Raw genomic sequence first — 24349 nt, 5'->3', positions numbered from 1 at the left:
TCAGTTAAGCAAATAGTTGAGTTGCCCTGACCCAGCCAAATTCTTATCAGTTAAGTTTAGTTGGAGTCCAAATTCTTATCTGTTAAGCAAATAGTTGGAGTCGCCCTGACCCAGCCAAAGTCCTGTCAGTTAAGCACCTTCCAGATGTTTCTACTTTTATTCCACAATAGGCCGAAATCTCCGTTACGTTCGTAGTCACTGTCCGTTTGATTTTAATACTCAGCTCAGCCCAAATAAAATCTGTAATTGAGTTGGAACATCATAAACTTTACCCCACAAATGTGACACACAGGGTTTTTCTCTCTAATTTACAACCTATGGGAGTCTTTCGAACACAAATTTCATATGCGCCTTTAAAAAAAAACTCCACCAGCAGGTATTAAAGCCCAGCCTGAGCCAGACCAATTAACTTGATACGAAGGACTGGGCTTATCTTCCTGCGGAGCGCCTGTTGTGGTTTATTGGAGTCGAGCTTGACATAATAATAATAATAATAATAATTTCCTTTGTATTGTCATTCTTTGTAACAATGTACACAGAACGAAATGTCGATACACCTGACCCGTTGTAGCGAGCCGATGCAGCCGCAGCCAACAGAGGGCGCCGCCATTTTACCAATGTTATAAGTCTTAGGTATGACTCGGCCGAGGCGCGAACCAGCGACCTCCCAGTCTCAAAGCGGGCGCCCTACCATCTAGGCTACTGAGCTGGTTAATGAGAACACATTTCTTTAAGACTGGGAAATTCCAGGCTTGTTTCTCCCGAGTTTAGAAGCCAGCGAATGTTATTAATAAAAACACTCGCTTGGTTTGGATTAGCTTGCAAAATAACAACATTCCCCTGGCAAGCTGATAGGAGTTGAGATGTCAGGCCGACCCCAATAAACCACAACACGCCTTTAGAGGAGTGAATCCATCCAAGTAAAAGAAACAAAGAACGATGACGGGTGGATATTTTTTTTAAAAGGTCAGTTAGAGAGAAGCCCAACCCAAACGTAATGACATTGAATTTTAGGTCAAGCTCAGGCTTATGGTCTCACCTCTACTCTGACTTCCTTGCCAAATTGGCCTTGATGGATTTCTTTAATAAGTCCGATCCATTCGAAATTTTACAAGACGTGTTTTCTTATGGTTTCACATCACATTCAGGCTTTCGCTCGTCGAAATATTCATTTTGGAAGTACTCCCTATGTATGAGGACGATCTTAATACGCACCCATCAAGAATCCATACCCATCAGTAGCCCATCTGCACTTTCTCCGCCAAAATGGCGGCTGCGAGCTGCTGAGGGTCTGACACGTGAGGGCTCCTTGACATCACCCGACTCACCAGTTCGGAAGGGAAAATGTTGCACAGGTTAGCGTATGCTTTTTCTCGAGCGTGCCCTTGAGATGGTGGCACGTAAGGGGGCGTGGCCAAGTGAGGCGGGAGGGGAAACTCCGCCCGGGGTAGCGAATGACTTGAATAGTTCGGCATTGGTGATTGGAGAGCTTGATAGTGGCGCGGCGTGAATCCATCTTGCGCCCACTGAGACGAGTGCCAGGTTGCCTGGTACGTGTCCGGTATCCTCTGATGGGGCCCGTAACGAGGGAGTGCCGGCGAGTCCCTGTAGTACGTGTCCCAAGCAGGTCGGTGGTGGTGTTGGGATATGCACGGGTGCGCGTAAAGTTGGGATTCCGACACGCTGCTCGGAGCCGTGCGCCGACCCGCAGGAGAGCCTACAGGGTCAGGCACGGGCAGTGTGTGATAGTCCGCCGGGCAGCTAGAGCGTGACACCAGCGGCTGGTGCTGGTAATGAAAAGCAAACGGGTAGCCGGGGTCAGGAACCGGGTCGTAGCTGTGTGCTCGCGGGTTGTTAGTTCTGCCAGGAAAGCCGCAGGGGTCTCGTACTCCGGTGGCTTGTCGGAAACTGCGCGGGTAGTCCTCTACCGTGCCGTCCTGGCAAGCGTGGCACGGACGTTCGCCGTACGAGTCGCAGCTGCTACCGCCGCTCTCGCTGCCGCACTCCGAGCCCACCGAGCCGAGTCGGAGGTCCCCGTCATGGAAACGGGCATCCGGGCTTGGTCTGGATGAAATCCGCAGGCAGCCGTAGGCGTGCGCCACCGAGCAGTAGTCTGGGGACTCGCAGTGCGGGTAGAGGTCATAGCAGGGGGCCAGAGGACCACACTGAGGAGTGCTCGCTCTGGAATGCTGGTCTTGGTGAGGGTCGGAGGGCTTGCTTAAGGTCCTGTGGTTCTCCGCCCTCTCTTTGGCCGCCAGTTTATCCTCCGCGTCGCTGTAGGAAAGGGCTCGCACGCCAGGGTCCGATGGCCTCTTTGCCACGCCTTTATTGGCCGTCACGCTTCCAGCTGGCACGCTGTGGCTCTTGACCAGCCCGGTGTCGCTTTGGTTCCCGGGGGCCACACAGGTCTTGGCCCGCAACTCGTCGGCCACGGCGCGCTGTGGCTGGCATCCTCGCTCGGGGTGATAGTACTTACATTTGTGGCCGTAAGTGCACTTCTTTCCTAAAGACAGAGAAGCGTGATTTCAATTGGTAAATACTGTTGATGCTATCTCAGAGTGTGCTCACCATAAGGACACGGCTGTTTCTTCTGCTCGGGCATCACAGGTCTTTTTCTCAAGAAGTTGTCCAAGCTAGGACCGTGTCGGCCAAGTGGGTCGTCTGGGGGCATGAATCTTGACGACGATAAGGGCGGGAAACGAGAAATAGCAAAGTGGTTAGCTGAGTTTGTGTTGTTTTTCCTTCCTTGATGTACAGAGATCCTTCAAGGTCTTAAAAACTTGAAAAAGTCTTAAATTTGTATAACTGCAAATTTAGGCATCATAAAGGTCTTCAATTTTGTCTACAAGTCTTAGTCTTTTCCCTGTCTTATCCGCGTGATATATCTAATGACTGTAATGAGTCAAAGAAAGGATGGAACTTGTGTTTTCATTTTTGAGCGATAAATGCAATATGTCGGTCAGAAAATCCAGATTTTCGCGTTTTCAAAAATGCAGCATTACATATAGTCTCTAACCAGCTGTCGTTATTAGAGTAACGTTGGGATGGGAAGGTTTAACCTGTTATGGTTGAGTAATTTAAAGTGTAACTGGGTTCTGGGAGTGAGTGGGACGGGTTGTTCTGCAGACGCCTGAACCCTTTGCGGCGGCACCGACGCTGTCATAATTTGGTGTGGCAAAGATAACTGCGGCATTTTAGCGCGAACCTCTTCACAGGGTCGCCCAGCTGACGTCCTGTGGCCATGGTGTGCTGCTTACCCACCCCTGGCGATTATGGTTCCCACCCACAGTCACCCGCTTGCCCGGAGCCTAAGAGGACCAGGACCGCGCGAGGGCTTAAAGGGTCTTTGCGGCCGGGTTATCACTGGCGAGGTTTCGTTCTACCGCGTGGTCATTGCGTCCCCTCCCCCCCTGGGTGTGTCGCTTTCTGCAGCGGTCTCCAGAGGGGGCCTGGACCCTGTACTCAGTCCCATCTTCTCGACAAGGGCGGCTCACGAGTTGCCTCCACATCTGGGTCGGTCCCTACCCGTCTCTGACTTCCACGCGGTCTTGTTCACTTAGCCCCACCCTTAGTCCAGGCCTTGCCAAACCTCAGCTGTCGGGTCCGCAATACCTTCCCTGCCTCTTTGATGCGGCTTTAAAAACCCCTCGACGCTCCCTTCCGGCGTTTGTATGCCAGGATAGGTGCAAGATTGGTCTTAAATTTCATTGGCTGTAGTCTTAAAGGCCTTAAAAAGTCTTAAATTTGAATGGAAAAATCCTGAGGGACCATACAAGCTGCTCGAAGATACGAGAAATTCAAGATACGAGATCTCTCTCATCTCATTAGCTACACCACTTATCCTCAGTAGGGTCGCGGGGGGGCTGGAGCCCATCCCAGCAATCATCAGGCGGCGGGCAGGGGACACCCTGAACCTGTTGCCGGCCAATCGCAGGGCACACAGGGACAGACAACTCACTCGCTCATTCACACCTAGGGACAATTTGGACAGGCCAATCCACCCAAAATGCATGTCTTTGGAATGTGGGAGGAAACTGGAGTGCCCGGGGAGAACATACAAACCCCGCACAGGAAGTCTGGAGCTGGATTTGAACCCACGCAGGAGGTTCCCAAGACATGAACTGTGCCGCACATGCGCTAACCACTGCGCCGCCGTGCTGCCCACGGCAGATGTCGAACAAAAATCTTACTCAACATACGAGAGAAAATCCAAGGTACATGAATTTTCAGGCGCTACCACAAAAGACAGCTCGGTGGCCTTTGGGGTAGGGCGCCCGGCCCCAGACTGGGAGGTTGCTGGTTCAAGCCTCGGCCGGGTCATACCGAAGACTTACAACATTGGTACCCGTTGCCTCCCTGCTTGGCGCTCGGCATTAGGGGTTGGAATTGGGGGGTTTGGTCACCCTAATGACTCCCAACACATCAGTTGGGTTGAGCGATGGGGCTGGGAATCCCCTCCTCTGTATCAATCTCACAGAAAGAGTCAGAAATATGAACGTGTTCCTGACTCTAGCCACTTCCCACTAGGGGGATATGGCTCCGGTATATATACCATTAAAGACTACTCCAGACCACTTACTGCCACAGTAAGTTACCCACCATAAAAACCTTATCCAGCGCTCTCGTCTGATGTTTTTTCATCCCACTGAATGTGGCCCAGGAAACAATGCCCTTTAAATGGGAGCAACACCCAAGGACTTGCCGAACGCCCCAGAGTTAGAAACGGAAGATGAGGATTTCGATCTTTATTGCTGATGAGGATTACCAGTAAGAAAATGTGAGTACCAAACTCTGTTTTGCGCAAGCTAGTTTTTGAAAATAAAATCGTATCTTGTGTTTTTTACCATGCCCTGGGCTATTGAAGACTAAAACATGTTAGTATTTGTAATCAATACTTAAATCAGGGGTGTCAAACTCAATTCTACAGAGGGCCAGAACTCAAACCACACCTTTGGTCGCAGGCCCAACAGGATAAATATTTATTGAATACACTTTCCTTTTTTTTTTTTAACAAAAAATATATATGAATTTAAAATAGGAATATAATTCCAGAATAAACCAACTTAAACATTAAATGAATTAAAAATATCTCCTGTCAAAACTTAAAAAATGAAAATATGAAAAACCGGAAAATATAAATGAAATTTGTGCTTTGCACTTTGGGAAATTGCTTTCGTGAAAAACATCTTCATATTCTTCTGGAACTCTTCAACTTTCTATATCCTTTCTCTGGATTCAAGGTTTTTCAGCTTACTCTGAAGTTTTTTCTTGCAGTGCCGTTTTACATGAAATTCCTTAATTACGGCCACAAAATCTCCACAAATAAGACACACGGGTTTACAGGCAATGTCATTTTCTCGGCCATTGTGGTTTTTAGGATCAGAGTATAATTTGAAAGTTATCAGGGTTTCATAGACCCGGGCCATTATAGTAGATGTATATAAAAAGCGGCGCTGCCACGAGCGGCTGCCTTTTCCAGCAGCTGCTCTATTGTTTTATTGTCTGCTCCTATCTTCGGTGTTTTTCTTCCCGTTTTGACAACTACACTATGGATTACTTCTATCCTAATGATAATGATGGAAATGGGTTTTAGCGCACGAAAATGCGTCTATTCAAGGAATCAACTCCTTGCCCTGAAGAATTCTCGTGCCGGCGTGATGAAGGGGCCTATCGTGGAAGAAGAGCCGGAGCTAGCGAAGCGGCTAGCGGCGTTATAAGTCTTCGGTACCATCCGTAATCATGGTAAATGCGAACTCACGACCAAATAAGATCATCGTGTGCTGGTGGAAAACATCGAAGCGCACAGGGAGCGCAGTTGCTGTGTTTTGCGGAAACGCGGCTCACGTTTAGCATTCCGGACGCTAACGTGTAGCCACCCGGAGCTATCCGGCTTCAACGCCGCTAAACAGAGACACGAAAGCCGGGGGGAATCGGAGAGGAGGCGGACTTGCTAAAACGAGGTGGTGTATCCCTGGATTTTCACAAAGAAAAGATTTCCATCTGCCGCAGGGATGTCGAACTTTTGGACTAGCGTGACGTCATCCACTCCGCTACAAGCACCCCTAGGGCATCATGTTCATCTGTTAATAAACAACGGGGTAGACTGCTGGAAGTGTGAATTTCCCTACGGGGATGGATAAAGTATCTATCTATCTATCTAAAAGGATTTCACGGGCTGGATATAATTGTACGCCGGGCCGTGAGTTTGACACCTGTCCTAAGCATACAAGTGTTCAGCTGTTGTTTATTTATCTGTGTAGTTGTCAGGCGGCCCCAGCAGAGGGCGCCCAATAATCAGCTGTGCCGTATGTATGTGTCGAATACAGAAATAGAACCAGCTACGGAGGCTGCGCTTAAACCCAGTGCGCCCTGGTCGTGAAAATACGGTAATTCTTTTGAATCTTTGACGACAGAGTAAGAGACCACATCGTTGAAACCTACTTGTCATTGACGAAGGAGTACATGAGCAGTCGCTCGTCGATGAACTTCTTCCACTCGGGTTTCTCGTTGGCCAGATCCCTGTAGTTGTCGTTGGACACGATGATGCCGTCCGACTCGAAGGCCAGCTTGACGATAAAGCGGTCGTCGTAACAGACCACCCGCCGACCTTGCACGCGGCGCGATGGCGTGAACACCAGGATCTTCTCTTTCTCCAACCGCCGCAGGATCTCTTGGTCTGCGGAGAAGGTCGGACTCGCTTACTTCCGTTTCATCCCCGAAACCCCGACAATTGACTACTGACCGGTTATCGGGGCATCTGGCCGAGACTGCTCCTTCCTCCACGCTGGGACAAAAACGGTGATGTCGCGGTGGCCTCGTTCTAAAAACCAGTCAACGGCCAACTGGATGCCTTGGCACGAGAACACCTCCTTGTTGCCGTGGCTGCAAGACAGAGGAATCATACAATCAGAACGGAAGTGGGCAACCCAGTCTTCGAGGGAGGCGTGTCCTGCATATTTTGGGGTTTTTCTTCTTCAACTCAGGTGATTCCAATCACCTGGTCATCCTGGAAGGGTAATGTGCGGTCCCTTCTGAAGGTTTCTTCATTATCCTCATGTTAAGGTTTTTGGAGTATTTCCTTGCTCTCATGTAAGTTTTATATCAGTAGTGTAATGGTTTTAATCAAATGCTTGATGTGCCCACTCATAAAGATATGAATACTTATTCTGACCCTGGGCGTGGTAGCCTCAAACATTTTGGTGTTACTGTATACCAATGCCATCTGTGATCACTATCTTATAAAGTGTGAGGCACTGTTTATTGTTTATTGTGATAAGGAAAATTTCGGTTCTTGTAGCCGCAATATCTGCCCTACAACTGCATTAGCTTTAATAGAACTGTTACCTGAGAAAACAACATCCTTCTCTTTGTATATTGGGCCTGTTGACTCACTTACAAATGACTTTAATACTGCTTTGGTTATTGTCCTTGACTCCATGGCGCCCCTACGGCATAAATTTCGAACAAAGAAGCATACGCCTTGTTTACCGAAGAAGCCGAGTCACACAAACAAGGTTGCAGGAAACTTGAAAGAAAATGGCACACTAGTCTATGAAAGGTTGCTGAATTATAAAGTAGCTCTTGCCTCAGCTTAAGCATCGTTTTTCTCTAAGATTACTGATATACATAAATATAATCCAAAATTTTTGTTCGACACAATGGTGACACTTACGAGACAGCAACTTATAGTAGTAGTAGTAGTTAAAGTTCTACCTATTCTGCTCATGACACTATGGTATTTCTTTTAGATAAAAAGATTAAACTCTTTTGGAACTAAATTTTAATAAACATTCTGCAACTTTGGGGTGGCATTAGCTCAGAAGGTAAAGCGCTCGACTTGGGATCAAGAGGTCGTAGGTTCGATTCCCGGATCCTCTGTGTTATATGTCGAAGTGAATCCCTAATGTCCCCGATAGCAGCGTTAGCCATGCAAGGTAACTACCTGCTATCAGTTAGTGTGTAAAAGAGAAAAGTGTGAAGCACATTGTAAAGCGCTTTGGGAGGTCTTCATTGACTTAAAGCGCTTTATAAATGCAAATCATTTACATTTAACTTCGTCTTACCCTAAAGAGTCGCAAGTCTTAGATCAAGTTTGCGTCGGAGGTTGTTCAAAAACCTTTTCCAGTTTTAGTGATTTGTCCCTTGATACTCTTACGTCTTGCTTCGTTCCTGCCATGCACTATCTGGACAAATATTTACATAATGTTTTTCTTATTGATGTTGACTATGTTTTGTGTACTGTTACCCACTGCTAAATATAGTACACCCTGGTCAACCTGGAAGGGGGATTACTACCTGTGAGGCCCCTTCTCAAGGTTTCTTACTTTCCTCGTGCTGAGGTTTTGAGTTTTTCCTTGCCTGCATGTTGGTTTTAGATCAGGGGATGGTGTCATTGTGACCTGTGCAGTCCTTTGAGACATATTGTGATAAAGGGTTATACATACATATACATGTGACTTGAATGTGTGACTTAATAATAGTCTGATACTTTTTTCAATTCAGGGCTATACAAATAAACATGACTCGACTTGAAAACATGGAGGACATGCAGCTCTCAAGGACCATGTTGCCCCACTCAGAACTAGACAATTTGTTGACTAAGCGCTATGGGGACAAAGACTGCTTACCTCATGGCTACATTGCTACCGTCCACCACAATAGGCTTGAGGTTATCCTGGTCACAGAGAGATTCCGGTGGGCACGGTGAATCCAAACTTGAAACTGCCGGCAAATCGGAAGAACTGTACGAGGAACACGAGAGAGACGACACCGAATTGGAGGCAGTTGACCCAAGGGCTTGCTCGCCATCTGAAGAACCCCGTTTGACCAGCTCTCCCAATATGTCGTTGATCAAGGTGCGAGGTCCCAACTTGGAAAGGACCAGCCGGACCGTTTCCTCAGAATAACCCAGTTTGAGAGCAAAGCCCAGTTTGGCCTGATATTGCTCATCCGCTAAAGATCCAGGGGCCTTTTCCTGAGGAGCGATTTCCTGTGGGCTTTCTGATGAAAGTTCAACTGGCAGTTCGGGCGGTCCGTCGGTTCCCAGATCCACACACTGGGTCCGACAGAGCGGCTGGTGGATGCTCTTGCTTCCAGTTGTTCCGTGTGGGTTGAATTCACAGGTAAGCACCTGAGAGGGAGGTACCGACGGCTCATCCTCAGAAGCGGCACCTTCTTCGGTCACAGTGGCGACCTGGAAAGCGCCGGGGTCGGCCTCCCCTTCCTCCTCCATGGCAGGGTGCCCGTCGGTGCTGCCAGCCTGCCGGTCAGCCCCTGCTACGTGGAGGTACTCCAGCTCCAGGTGGAGGATGGGGCCAGCTCCTGCCTCCGCATGATTCTTCTGGCCCATGGAGAAGTCTCGGACATCCGGACGGTTGCAGATGCTTCAAGAGTTGCTGAGTCGTTGATGCCTGCAAAAAGAGACATAGTGTAAGAACCATCTTTCTACTTTTTAGTCAGCTGTGGCAGGTTTCAAGACCGAACTCAGGACATTACAGGCAGAATGGAAACATAGATGTCGGGAACTTCATGTCTTGTACAGCTAGTAGCAAAGCAAAACGTTAAATGATTGTGAAACCCAATAACAGTTTTGGCCTGAATGGTGAGGACGAGTTCCCACCAATATTAGTTGATCACTTAAAAAAAATGTATTTATAAAATAGTAATACAGACGCGGGAAGAGAAGTCAAACATTTACAACTCTCTCAAAATGTCTAAAAAAACGGCCAAAGTCAAATTTACAGTAGAAAAGTTTTGAGAGCTGTGCACTTATCATCTCCAAATGGCCACCTTTAAAAACGCTTGAACATACCTTTTGAAAAAAATGCGTCAAATACAATGTTTCGTTTTTCAGATCGTGATCAAACTTGACCGGGTACCAGGTCAATTGTACAGGATTGTTAAGGATTTAAGACTCAAATGTAAACATTTGAAATTTAACAACGGGCCCCAGATGCAGATGGATTGTTGTCTGTCATATGCCCCGAATCCCTCCACCTCCCCACCCCCACAAACCATCTGCCAGGTCCTAGAATCCCTTGTTCATCGTTTTTAGGTGCGACTTATAGTCTGGAAAATCCAGTATATTTGTCATTCATGACAATAAACAGGGTTCATCATGGCTAAATTCAAGCACTTTTTAAGGACTGTCAAAGCCAATTTACCAATTTTTCCAGTACCATTAAAAGAAAGAGAGCTACCAATGTATCAGGATTTACTTAATCTTATTCATCTAGATTTTTAGATCTTCAGTTAATCCTGAATATATTCCATTTTTTGGGACAAATCTCTCCCTATAAAAATGACGGTGATGTGTAGCTTACATTTTCAGATGCAGGAAGTTCCTCCTGTAACAATTTACCACCGGAAAACGCGACCTGATTTTTCGCTTCATAAGACACCCCCATACAAACTCATGCCAGCTGCCGTTCATCACGAAGAAAGATGAAATGCAACGGGCAAGCGAAGCCACCGGAGAGCAACGTTGCTGTCATTTTTAAGCAGTGGCCCAGTGTTGTTCCACGTGGCGCACGAATCCAACAGACCCCGCCCCCCCTTGTCTCTTGCAACTGATACAATGTGTGATGTAGTAGCGCTAGGTGCCGAGGAGCCCCGAGTTTGGCGGTTGGGATTGTGAGGTTTGGGGGAGGGGCCTGAACCCGGGGAGGGGACCGGGGTCTGGAAAGGGGGCTACGGTACGGACTGCCTCCCTCCGTGAAAAATGACAACCAAAGATTGCTCGCCAATCCCGAAGGACAGCATTTGGGGCAACCGCTTTACCTCCAGGAACGATACTAGCATGTACACCGATAAGCCCCAGTGCCAAAAAATATCGCGATTATTTTGGTAAGGAAGGTGAAAAAAAAAATCTCATGGTAGAAAGTAAATAAATGCAAATGGTCTGCAAAGCCAAAGCGCTTTACAATGTGCTTCACACTTTTCCCTTTTACAAACTAACCGATAACAAGGCAACTGCTATTGGGGGCATTGGGGATTCAGCGTCCTGCCCAAGGACACTTCGACATATAACACTGAGGAGCCTGGAATCAAACCTGCGACCTCTAGATCATAAGACGTTATGCTGATGGCTACATGCTAATGGATACATGCAAACGAGTCTTGCCAACCACTACGTGCTAACCGTTACATGCCAACGAGTCATGCTAACGGCTGCATGCGAATGAGTCATGCTAACGGCTATATGCGAATGTGTCATGCTAACAAGTTTTGCTAACCGCTACATGCTAAGGAGTTATGCTAGCAGTACATGCGAATGATTTATGCTAACAGCTACATGCAAATGAGTCATGCTAACGAGTATAAATGTGAATATAAATGGTCTGCATTTATATAGTGATTTTCAAGTGAAGGAAGACCTCCCAAGGCGCTTTACAATGTGCTTCACACTTACCCACTCACACACACACTCACACACCAATAGGGAGTCAGCCATGCAAGGCAACTACCTGCTATCGGGGGCATTGGGGATTCAGTGTCTTGCCCAAGGACACTTTGACATAGATAGACTTTATTCATCCCCGTAGGGAAATTCTCACTTCCAGCAGTATCCTTGTGTTGAAAAAAATAAAAATAAAAGATATAGAATACAAAAATACCCAATATAACGTGTCGATATAGAATATTTAAATAGCGCTACATAAAGTATACACTGTAATAAAAATAGGGTAATATTCAAATGTGGGGGTGGGGTTTAATGTGGGCTTTAACTCCCCCGGGTGGAGTTAAAGAGCCTCATGGCATGAGGAAGAAATTATATCCTCATTCTGTCCGTGGAACAAGACTGACAGCAGTCTGTCGCTGAATATCATATCACATTTCTGTACTATCACATTCATTGCCCTACAAACAAATGCCAGCTGCCGTTCATCATGAAGAATGATTAAATGCAACGGCCAAGCGAAGCCACCAGATTGCAACGTCGCCGTCATTTTTAAGCAGACTTTTGGAAAATTTACAAGCCACTTTACCTGAAAATTGAAGCAATTCGACATAGTACATATTACACAGAAGAGCCAGGAATCGAACCTGCGACCTCTTGATCCCAAGACGAGCGCGTTAGCTCCTAAGCTAATACCGCCCATAGTCTGAATTCTCAACTGGTCTGCCTCCAAGCATATCAAGGAAAGAAATTTTACTTCTCAAATGGATCCTGCAATTTCAAGCAGAGAGAGTAGAATATATTCACTTTTTTCCCCCAAAATCTTCACACCCGGTATAACCAAGTACCACATATACTCGCAGGGTCTCAAAGTCGGGGGCCTTGGAAGCTAGGGTCTGGGTGAGGTTGGCCCAATGGGTTTTTCCAGAAAAACAACACTGAGAAAAACATGCTGCTGTTCTTAAAGGGACAGTGTTTTAGATTTGTCCACTAGATGTCTCTGTCATCTGTAGTGCAACCCTAAAAAGAGTTCCTTCACACTTTTACCTAGCCTTTCTCAAAGAAAGACAAAGATTTTTTTTTAAATAGGGGAAGCATAAAAAAAGGGGGAATAAAGGAAAAATGGGAATTAAAAAGAAAAAGAAAAAAAGGAAAAGAATTGAATTCAAGTGAAAAAAGACAAAAATGCAATTTTTTTGTCTTTTTTTCTTTTCATTTTTTTTATTTTTCTCTTATTCATTTTCCATTCCTTTTTTTCTCGAGTTTTACTTTTTCTCTTTTTTTTCTTTTCTTTTTCTTTCTTCTTTTCAAAATTACTAAGGTGCGTTTTGGTCACTTTGACTCTCCGTCTTTTGTTCCGTTATGCTTTTAGCACTCTTTTTCAGTGGTACGACAGAATAGTAGGAAAATAAAACGCACTGTCCCTTTAACTTTCATTCTAGGGCGGGGGCTTCAAACTGGAAAAAAAGGAAGAAAGGGAAAAAAGAAGAAGAAAAAACGTTTTTTTGGGGGGGGCTACCCTTTGCCAACAAGATGGCGGACATTTAGTTCATGTTATTTCAAACAAAGGCAAAATTCTTCACCTACGAGTATTTCAAAGAATGCGTGTTCATAACACAGTTCATGTCTTTTAGTTTATCTTAATCAATAAGTATTTTGGAAACAACAGACTTTTTTGCCTCCAAGAGGCTCTTAATCATCCACACTGTCCCTTTATAGTTTCATATCAAATCGGGGACCTCAAACTGTCCTTCTGCAGGCCGCGATTGGCCCCCGGGCCGCGAGTTCGAGACGCTTATACAGTCATCTTGCTTTTCATCAACAAAAATAAATACCAAGCGAATTGCTGAACATGCAGCTCTTTGGCGCTCCCTAGTGGCTCCCTGGCCAACAAGCCCCGACAACCTCGCCCAAGTAGAATGCCCAGCACAAGCCCACCGAAGTCGGGCCATTATGCTGGCTTGTGACAAAAAACAAAGTGGTCTTAAGCGCCCTCTACTGTTCAACATGTACATTGTTTCGAATTTTAAAAAAGCAGCAGAAACACTGTGAAGCATGGTGTTGCGCTCCTCAATTTGTTGTCTGTAAGTATGAAACAGATCGAAGACTTTCTCGATATACTGTTTTTGTTTATTGTAGGATTTTGTCGCATTTTGGTATTAGCATGTGTTAGCTTAGCATGATATCTTTTCGTATAGTTAGCAAGCTAACAACCCTTTTTTTGTACGATTGTTTCGGTTTTCCGATGACCTCATAAGGGTAGAGGTCGAAGCCATTGCCTAGCATCGTTTGCTAGCTAGCATCATGCTAGTTGACATTAAGACCATCCCGTTAGCTTTAGTTTTATGGAGCAAGATTGCTTCAAATAGGTGTACCTGTAAAAAAATGGACGAAAATTGTTCCTCCTGTGCGAAATCTAAGAGTAGGAAACAAAAAACTACCAGGGCCAATCAGATTACGGGTGCAGAGCGAGACGCTAAGTCACGGGTACGGTACACAGAGGTACGCAAATGACGATATCGGTATCGACATTTTTATTTATTCAACAGGCTGATTATTCAGGCTCAGATGCAGCTGAGCCTCTCTCTCCCTTTCCTCAGTCTCTGACGCTACCCGCCTTCTGATTGGATAAGCAAACAGGGCGGAGTCACTGCAGCAGAAGGAATTAGTTCAAGCGGTGCAAATAAAGGCAGTTCTGCTAGCTCCTGATACCAGATTTTTATATCTTCGATTGGTCGTTTCTTGAAGCTCAGATACAGCAGAGCCTCTATCTCCCCCTTTTCCTTCCCTCTGTCTTAGACACTAGCCGCCCTGCGCCTTCTGATTGGATGAGTGACCAGGGGCGGAGTCACTGAAGCAGGTAAAAGTTTAAAGACGCAGCGAATCGGGAGCACTGATATTGAGATTTTTAAAAGTCTGGTAGGAAAACGTGTGATTAAGAGTGGCGTAAGATGTGTAGTTAACTTGTTTTAGATAGATAGATGGATAGATGTCTAGATAGGTAGATGTCTAGATAGATGGATAGATAGATAGATGGATGTTTAAATTGATAGATAGATGTCTAGATAGGTGTCTATATGCCCAGATAGATGGATAGATGTTTAGATAGATGTCTAGATGTCCAGATGGATAGATGTCCAGATAAATAGCTGTTTAGATAAATAGAGGTCTAGATAGATAGATGTCCGGATAGATAGATGTTTAGGTAGATGTCTAGATGCCCAGATAGAGAGATGTCTAGATAGATGTCCAGATAGATAGATGTTTAGATAGATGTCTAGATAGATGTCTAGATGCCCAGATAGATAGATGTCTAGATAGATGTCTAGATGCCCAGATACATAGATAGATGTCCAGATAGATAGATGTTTAGATAGATGTCTAGATGCCCAGATAGATGTCTAGATGCCCAGGTAGATAGATGTCCAGATAAATAACTGTTTAGATAGAGGTCTAGATAGATAGATGTCCAGATAGAAAGATGTCTAGATAGATAGATGTCTAGATAGATGTCTAGATGCCCAGATAGATAGATGTCTAGATAGATGTCTAGATGCCCAGATAGATGGATAGATGTCTAGATAGATGTCTAGATGCCCAGATAGATGGATAGATGTCTAGATAGATGTCTAGATGCCCAGATAGATAGATGTCCAGATAGATGTCTAAATGTCCAGATAGATGTCCAGATAGATAGATGTCTAGATAGATTGATGTCTAGATGCCCAGATAGATAGATAGATACTTTATTCATCCGGGTAGGAAAATTCACACTTCCAGCAGTATCCTTGTGTTGAAAAATAAAATCATAAAATAAAAGATATAGAATACAAAAATACCCAATATAACGTTTTGCTATTGAGTATTTAAATAGTGCTACGGAAAATACACACCATCATAAAAATAGGGTAATATGCAAATGTCGGGCCCATTAGTTTTAGGGAAGCACGTTCAGGTGGAGACTAACGTATTAGCTCTTATCATAACATGAGTTCATTTATAAAGCGTTTGTGATAGAGAGCACGCTAAAGTAGAAGGCCGAGTAATTAGCTGTTACCATAACATGAGTTCCTCAATGCTCACACTTTTCGATTCGCCAGCTGCGTGAACATTTCCATTGCTTTTTTCGATGTTTTGTTTTAAGTTAATTTAAGTCATGATGGTTGAATCGACATTTTCATTTATTGTAAAAACTTTCATAGAGCGTTTTAGGTTTTATGTACCTTTATATGAGTGGATGATTATTCATGTTGTGTTTTAAATTGTAATTTTTTTCACTTTAAAAAGGTTTTAGAGAGCTATTCAAGTTTCATTCTTTGTTTTTTTACTTTTGCATGATTACAAATTCCTTACGCCAATTTTAAAGCTTTCACAGCAAATGAGTATCAGCTCCAAATATCATTTATCCGCTTCCTTTTGATACTTATAGTCTGTATTGTCCCTGAGAAAGCCGTATCGGTCGACCCTTAGTTTTGATGCCTGTCGTTTTTAACAGGAACAAATCAGTTTATTTCCGTTTCCGCTTTTTTTGACAGCCATCTTAACTCCATGCAGTATCCGATGTAAATAAAACATTTCGGAAATCATCTTCACAAGAATGCCTACTTACAGGTTCCTCAACGCATCAGTCAACAGAAAGGGGGAAAAAAAGCCAACTTGGTTTCCTCATGATTCTTATTTGAAACGATCCAGGTGAAACTCCATTAGAACGGGGAGAGTCGCGGAGCCGTGTCCGTCCCCTCCCCGCAGCAGCGCACGGGACAGTGAGAAGCCCGACAGATGGAGGAACAATGTCAGACATTCCCTGAACGCAACGCGCGCGTGTCCGCCAATCGCCGGGACGCCTGGCAAACAATGAGGCCTGCAGACAAGAGAGGGGGGGAAACTGAAACCCCGAGGCACGCGCAAACACACGCGCGAACGCACGCCCCGAGGGAGCAATTCTGGATCTTTTTAGGGAAGCGGCCTTTTCGGCTCAGCTTCCTAAATAGAGACGTTTTTTCGGCTCCCGAACTGCTCTCCTGTTTTATTTTGTTCCTTGATGCGTTTATTGCCAACTACCAATTATGCACGAAATTACTCTTGAAAGGGGGGAAATAACAGGAAAAAAATGACGAGAAAACAAAAGAAGATAAAAATAAAAACGAGAAAAAAAGGCAAGAAAAAAGCTAGAGGGGAGGAAAGGAAAAAAGAGGGGAAAGAAGGAAAGGGGCAAAAATCGAGAAAACACTAATAAAATAGGGGGGGGGGCAACAAAAAGACTGATAAAAGAAGAAAGCAAAAGGACGGGGAAAAAAGCTGGGAAAAAAGTTTGAAAATAAACAAATAAAATAAAGGAAAAGATAGTAGGGAAACAAGCAAAATAGGGAACTAAGAAAAAAAACAAAAAGGGATAAAGGAAGGGAATAAAGAAGAAAAAAGCAAGAAAAATAAAGTAAAAAGCCCGAAGAAAAAGAGGGAGAAAAGCAAGAAAAGGGAAGAAAACAATAAAGGGTGAAGAGGAAATGAAAAAAGAGGGGAAAGGTGAAAAAAGGCAAAATAGGGAAAATCTAGGTGAGGGGAAACAGTAAAAAAAATAAAAAGACTGGTAAAAGAAGGAAGATGGAAGAAAAAACTAGGAAAAAGGTATGAAAAAAAGAAAGGAAAAAGGGAAGGAGAGACAAAATAGGGAACAATCTAGGGGAAAGAAACTAAAGGGGGGATAAAAGAAGAAAAAAGCAAGAAAATAAAAAGACTAAAAGAAAACAAAGAAGTAAAATCAAAAGTAAAAGAGAAAAACAAAAATACAAGAAAAATGGAAAAAGCAAAACAGAAGATGAGAAAAAAATAAAAGGAAAAAAGAGATATGAGGAGGAAAAGCAAGCTACTATATGTATAAAAGCTGGGACAATATAATACAAAAGAAAAATAAAAACATTGTGAAGAAAAAAAAGAAGAAAGGCTTGGGGAAAAAAAAAACAAAGAAGGAAAAAAGATCTCTTTTTTTTTTGTTGGCTTTTGATCCCTATTTGTTCCTTTTTGTGACCATTTTTCTTTCGTTTTGCTTCATTTCTTGTCATATTTCGGAATCCAAAAGCGCCAGAGAGTCGTTCACTCCCGAGAGCCGGTTCACAGAGCCGCTTCGTTCGCCCACACTAAATCACTCCCAAACACACGCACACAAACAAGTGAACGGAGCGGCCCCTGTGTGGCCCTGGAATCAACGGCAGGCTTGGGAGCGGGGTGGGTCGCGGGGTCCCCCACGCACAATAGAAGCCCACAATGGGAGGCAGCTGCCGGGCGAGGGAGGGGCCCCGAACGAGCCGCGGCCAACACCTGTCGGCGGAGCGCCGTCTTTGTTTCGAGTGGGGGTGGGACGACTGGGACCGGGGTCGGGCAGAGACAGAGGACACCCGTGTGGTATTCAAGAAAAGGCCGGAGCAAATAAGAGTAAATAGGAGCGTGGCGCGGCTTAAAAGGGAGGTAAGGGTTTGAGTGTTGGGGTAGTGGGGGACTTCCTAAAGTTTTATGACGGGCGGAGGCCGCCTTCTTATTGTGGGGACACACTTCAGGCAGTATTTGCAATGGATTCAGTTATTTGACAGGGAGGAAGCAATATGTGAAAATGGGAGAGTTTCTGAATATGTGGACATCTGTTGTGGAGTACCACAGGGTTCTATCCTGGGTCCAATGTTATTTACCGTAAATTCCGGACTATAAGCCGCTACTTTTTTCCCTAACTTTCAACCCTGCGGCTTATTCAGTGATGCGGCCAATTTATGTCATTTTTCTAACGGCCGCCAGCGGCGCTCGAGTGTTGCTACCATTAACTGCCCTGTCAAAGTTATATTATTATTATTAAAGCTTTGAAAACTCTCTCGGTGTACCGTCTTTCTTTGTAAATATGTGTAACCCATGCATAAAATGTATTTGCAACTGTATATTTTTGTAATGTATTTATTTGTATTTATTTTAGACACTTATTCTGATATGTTTTGCACGGGTGAAGGAAAAATGAGGGGCGGAACAAACGCGCGGTGCCGAGTTTAAGTCGGGACCGCTAAAGGTGAGGGACAGACAAAAAAAGAAGAGGGGGTAAAAAGTTGGTTAAAGAAAAAGGAGTTGCGTGAGTAAATGTGTTCATCTGATATATTTTTCCCACCCTCACCTTTGGAAATATATACTTTTTTCCTTGGATTACTTTCAACAGGACCCGGACTCTGCAGGTCTGCATCAAACCTTAAGTACCGGTATCATTTTCCGTTCATTTTGCCGGCTGTGATTTTTGGACTGTGGACACTACTGAAGGACATTTAGTTTCAATCGCAGGACTTTAAGTCGGGTTTGGGTTAATTTTGCGTTTGTGTTACACGTTTAAATGTGGGCGCATGCGGCTTATATACAGGTGCGGCTTGTGTATTTACAAAATCGGTTTTCCTCTTAAAATGTGGTGGGTGCGGCTTATAATCAGGTGCGCTCTATAGTCCGGAATTCACGGTAATTTATATATTGATTACCTTTTTAATGTTTCAAAACTATTAAAAATAGTCATATTTGCAGACGACACTAACATTTTCTATTCAAATGACAACCCAAGGAAATACAAAGGCTTCAACAGCAGACACTCGTACAATATTTTTGCCATTCGCAATCGTTTCCTTCTTCGACTTGTCACCGTTTTCCACTTTCCCTTCCCCTTATCACTTACTTTCTTGGCAGAAAAAGGAAATCAAACCAACAAATTCACAATAAAATGAAATGTGTTCCCTCTCAAACACAACTGGGACGGCACAGATTGAAGAAGAGATCATGTGAGGCAACTACTTTGTACATGTTGAGGTTTTTGAGTTTTCCCTGGCCCTCATGTAGGGTTTAGATCAGGGGACGGTGTCATAACAGTCTGTAGTTTGCAGTAGTCTGTGCAGCCCTTTGAGACTCCTTATGATTAAGGGCCAAACAAATAAACAAGACTTGACAATTCTACTTTTAAACTTTCAAATGAAGTAGACTGAAACAACACAGAACCTCTAAAACACGAGCAAAACGTAAATAAAATGTGAAAAAAAAGGGGAAAAAAATGGTATAAAAATAAAAAGACTGATAAAAAAAAAAAGAACAGGAAGATGGAAGAAAAATGCTAGGAAAAAAGGTAAGAAAAAAAAGGAGAAGGGAAAGGAGAGAAAAAAATGGCAAAATAGGGAACAATCTAGGGAAAAAGAAACAAAAGTGGGGGGATATTAAAGAAGGAAAAAAGCAGGAAACTAAAGAAAAAACCTAGAACAAAAAGACTGATAGAAGAAGAAAGCAAAAGGACGGAAGAAAAAAAAGCAAGGAAAAAAAGTTTGAAAGTAAATTATTAAAATAAAGGAAAAAAGAAGTGAAAGGAGGTAAAAAGCAAAATAGGGAACAAACTAAGAAAAAAGGGGGGAAAGTAGAGATTAAAAGAAAAAAGTTGGAAGAAAACAAGGAAATGAAAAAAGAGAGGGGAAAGGAGAAAAAAGGCAAAATTGAGAAAACGCTAGGAAAAGGGAAACCGAGAAAAAAGACTGATAAAAGAAGAAAGCAGGAAGATGGAAGAAAAAAGCTAAGAAAAGGTTAAGAAAAAAAAGAAAGGAAAAGGGAAAGGAGAGAAAAAATGAAAAATAGGGAACAATCCAGGGAAAAAGAAACAAAAGTGGAGGGAGATTCAAGAAGAAAAAAGTACGAAAAGTTAAAAAAAAAAAGACTAGAAGAAAACAAAGAAGTAAAATAAAATGTAAAAAAGAGAAAAACAAAAAATGACTTGACTATTTAATAGGTTTTTAAATCTCTTTACAATTCAATTTTTGAACTTTCAACCGAAATAGACTGAGACAACACAGAACCTCTAACAAAAACGAGCAAAATATAAATAAAATGTAAAAAAAAAGAAAAAAATCATAAGCGTCTACTGAATATTGACATTTTGAACACCCAAGTGCCTCAACTTTGACAATGTATTCTGCTTGGGAGCCATTGTTATTATTGTTTTGTTTTTGTCCTGTGCTAACAAACAAATTAGCACAGCGACAGAGTTAAAAACACACGTATTTAACCCATTCACAAAAAGCGAGTGAGGGAACAAAAAAAGGGTGTTATAAATCTTTTTAAAATGAAATATATTAGTTATTATGATTGACTTAGCATTTATAGAAATTAAAAATGTAATTACCGTATTTTCCTCACTATAAGGTGCACCTAAAAGCCTTTATTTTTTTCAAAAGCCGACCATGCGCCTTATAATACAGTGCGCCTTATATATGGATCAATATTAAGTCGTAAAGTCTTGCAACTAAAGCAAGCAGCTGCCGACTCGATTTTCCCCCGAAGGCGAAGTCGTCCGCGGTGTATGCTGGGATTTATTTACTGGCGTTTCATTGGCTAACCAATTTGTCAATCATCATTTGAATGGATCACTATTGGCTAAAGTTATTTGGAGGTCAAGGGGAGGATCCTTTTTATCATTTACAGCACAGGTGTCAAACAGGCGGCCCGCGGGCCAGATCAGGCCCGCTAAGGGATTGAATCCGGCCCGCAAGACAACAATCAGAGAAGCGAAAGAGAAAAACAAGCTGCAGGTTGAAATATGTCAACTTGATGTGGCCAAAGCCAGGTGCCTCGAACAAAGACACTGTACTTGTATTTATTTCTCTCTCTCTCTTTCTTTCTTTCTTTTTCTCTTTTTTCTTTTTTGTTTCTGTCGTTCTTTCTTTCCTTCTTGCTTTCTTTCTTTCTTTTTTTGTTTCTGTCTTTCTTCCTTTCCTTCTTTCTCTATGTCTTTCTTTCTTTTCTTCTTTCTTTCTTTCTTTCTTTCTTCTCTTTTCCACCCCTTTTCTCCCACTCTGTCTCTGTCTCTTTCACTTTCTGTGTCTCTCTTTTTCTCTTCCTTTGTTGCTCTTTGTCTCTTTCTCTTTCTGTGTCTTTTAACCTCTTTTGCTCTTACTTCCTTTTTTCCTTTTCTCTCTTCTCTCTTTCTCTCTCTTTATACCCTTTGCGCTTTCTTTTCTCTTTTCTCTCCTTCTGTTTTTCTATTTCTCTTTGGATTTCTTTCTTCCTCTCCCTTTCTTTTCCCCCTCTCTCATGATTTTTTATCTTTTGTTTCTCACGCTCTCTCCCTCTCTCTCTTTTTCTTTCTTTGTCCCGCCCTCTCTCCTTTTCCCTCCCTCTTTCTCTTATTTCTTTATCTCTCTTTTTCTTTCTCTTTAATCTACTCGTCCGGCCCCCGAGAGAATGTTTGTTCTATCGTGTGGCCCCCGAGTTAAAATGAGTTTGACACCCCTGATTTACAGGCTCGCATAGGCTAAAGGGGCGAAACAAAGCCTGCAATTGGCCGAAAAAGATGAATGTGAATCACAGGTTGGGTTGCACTACGGCATAGAGAAAACATTTTTTACTATTCTGTATTTGTAAATATTTTACACGGTTGGATTTACTACACTCACGGTTGTAAGCAGACCATGGTTGCGTATCATTATCGAAGGTGATGGCTGCAAGACAACTTAGGTGAGCTATGCGGCTTTATATTTTCCCGGTATCTTGTTTTGTTTTAAACTAAATTCAATTCAAAGTGTTTATTTTCATGTGCACAGTAAAGAACCCCGTTTCCCTGCACAATAAAATTCTTACTTTGCTGTCCACACAGTTACCGCGAAATTTTGAATCCCAAGACGTTAACCTTCCGAATGATATGTGGAATGACGCATTTGAGTGATTGGTGACATGCTACAGACACTGTTTCCGTACATGTCTGAGACACGTATTTGCTTCTTTGCAAGCTTCGGGAATGTTAAGGGGGTAATAAGTTGGACTGAACTATCGGACTGTTTTGTCCACGTTCCCATTGTAGCGCCTTATAATCCGGTGCGCCTTATGTATGGGAACTATAGGACCAAAAAATATTTTTTGGGGGTGCGCCTTATAGTGCGGAAAATACGGTATATTTCTTAATAATAAAAATGGCGGGACGAGTTAAACCCTGACTTCTAATGGAATGGGAAACACTTGGCTTCTTATTCTTCTTATTAATAACTTCTTATTAAAGTAACGGAAATAGTAACTTTCCCTGCTCACTAGTTAGACTATAGAGTAACTCAGTTACTTTTTAGAAGAAGTAGTGAGTACTTAAATCGAATGACTTTTTAAAGTAGGGTGCTCAAAACTGTTGAAGAGTGACGCTTATGTTTAATGGAAACGCGCATGCGCACTAGTCGCACAGCGAAGCCAACCGTCACGACCTCCTCGCCCGCCCAGAATTCTCGGTTTTTCTTAAGCGTGTAAGCCAAAAGCTATCAATGTCCACTTACTTGGTTCGCAGAGGTCGAAGGTTCTATTCCCGAGCGCCGCCATTCCAAACTAAATGTCGCTGTCACATTGCGGCGACGCCAAGAAACAACATCCGGCTTGTTTTGAAGCGTGACGCGACGCTGGTAAGTCAAGTCACTGAAGTAATAGTAACACTTGCGTTAAGTCATTTTCGAAATAAAATAACAGAGTTGCGTTCAACTGCAATTTAATGATTTCTCCTACACTTAAATGTAACTTATTAATTTATTCACGTATCATCTATTATACTCGCTTCTTCTTTAAAGGAAATTGTCATTTCGTAACTGTTAAAACGACTATAAATGTTTTATTTTTGTACTAAACCGGAAACGGTGCTTGAATAAGAGCGTGAACGTGATGCAGTCATTGATTTAATTGGTCTGCGCGGCATAAAATCACGCAAAATGCATTAAAATTCATTATTTAATCTAAGTTAATATCCGAACATAAAGATATCAACCAATAAAGGCTTGCTTTCTGTTATTTTTTAGATTGATAAAGTATCGATCTACAGTATCTATATATCTATATCAGTGTCGGATAGCATTTTTCAAAATAAAGTAAGAGTTGTGTTTCAACGCGATTTCATTTTTTTGACACTTTAGTAATACAAATCGATTCATTATTAGATAGTTTACATTAATTGATTGATCGTTAAAGAATTATTTTGTAAACGTTAAAACCTCTGATGACATTTTATTTTTGTACCAAACCGGAAACGGAGCTTGAATTAGCGTGTGAAAATGATTCAATAATGGACTTAATTAAACTCATTATTTACTCTAAATGAATGAATGAATATATATATATATATATATATATATATATATATATATATTGTAACGTTAAGATAACCAATAAAAGCTTCCATTTAATTATATCGCCGTTCATTAGCCTTTTTCAAAATAAAAATACAGTATAAGCGTTGTGTTTCACTGCGATTTCACAATTTTTCTGATAGCCAAATAAACAAATCAATTCTTTTATATATAATCTATATTAATAGCTTCCTCTTTTCAGAGAATTGTCAAGATGTAAACGTTAAAACGACTATTGACCTTTTATTTTGTTACTAAACCGGAAACGGTGCTATAAAAGCGGTAGTGGACGGAATAAGTGATTGAAATTGTCAGGATTTAAAGGGACAGTGTGTCATATTTAGTACCTCCTAGTGGTACAAAAACTGATTCAGTTTAAAAAAATAGATTTATATACTGGGCAAAAATATATGAACAAGCATACCAATATCAATTTTTGTTTAAAAAAATATAGGTGGAGAGATTTGTATTATTTTACGTAGAGTAATCCCTACTTAGGTCGGTCTCATGTTAGTCTTTCATCTTGCTGCGGCAATGATTTCCGTTTGTATTGGACAACAGTGCCATCTAGTGGTCAAATATTACACACTGGGGCTTTAACACTTGCATTGTCCTCCTTTTAAAACCCCAGTAAGTAATATTTGACCACTAGATGGCACTGTTGTCTGAGAACAAAAAACTGCGTTGCGGCAAGATCCCAGACAAACATGGAGGCGACTTTTAAGTAGGGATTGCATTATAACAGAAATTGTTTAAAAAAATAACTGGTATGATCGTTCATGTAGTGCTTAAAAACAGGAACATCATATATAAT

General features: G+C 42.7%; 1 protein-coding gene across 2 annotated transcripts; it reads right to left on the bottom strand.

The window, feature by feature from the left end:
• Window positions 1–355: 355 nt before the first annotated feature.
• LOC148368461 (putative ribonuclease ZC3H12C) lies at window positions 356–22810 on the bottom strand. 2 transcript variants are annotated; one of them, XM_088329742.1, is made up of 6 exons: window positions 22699–22810; window positions 8628–9410; window positions 6743–6882; window positions 6442–6676; window positions 2569–2675; window positions 356–2503 (listed from the first exon to the last, which is right to left on the bottom strand). In XM_088329742.1, exons 2-6 carry the CDS (start codon window positions 9347–9349, stop codon window positions 1236–1238), a joined length of 2472 nt encoding a protein of 823 aa, XP_088185868.1. In that variant the 5' UTR covers window positions 9350–9410; window positions 22699–22810; the 3' UTR covers window positions 356–1235. The 2 variants fall into 2 exon arrangements, with proteins under 2 accessions (XP_088185868.1, XP_088185869.1); XM_088329743.1 differs by lacking the exon at window positions 22699–22810 and adding an exon at window positions 16008–16321.
• Window positions 22811–24349: the final 1539 nt, after the last annotated feature.

Source organism: Urocampus carinirostris, chromosome 3 (genome assembly GCF_059441175.1).
Source record: "Urocampus carinirostris isolate Australia breed hairy pipefish chromosome 3, RoL_Ucar_1.0, whole genome shotgun sequence".
NCBI classification, from domain to species: domain Eukaryota; kingdom Metazoa; phylum Chordata; class Actinopteri; order Syngnathiformes; family Syngnathidae; genus Urocampus; species Urocampus carinirostris.
The sequence above is the reverse complement of the archived record's forward strand: the minus strand, read 5'-3'. Positions and strand labels throughout refer to the sequence as shown.

What these genes read in the sequence shown, in the direction of transcription:
- LOC148368461 (XM_088329742.1), bottom strand. Translation starts at nt 9,349, where the DNA reads ATGGGCCAGAAGAATCATGCGGAGGCAGGAGCTGGCCCCATCCTCCAC. An exon ending in GGTAGCAATGTAGCCATGAG is followed by an intron (nt 6,883 to 8,627) that starts GTAAGCAGTCTT and finishes TCTGTCTTGCAG; the next exon opens with CCACGGCAACAAGGAGGTGT. An exon ending in GAAACAGCCGTGTCCTTATG is followed by an intron (nt 2,504 to 2,568) that starts GTGAGCACACTC and finishes CTCTGTCTTTAG; the next exon opens with GAAAGAAGTGCACTTACGGC.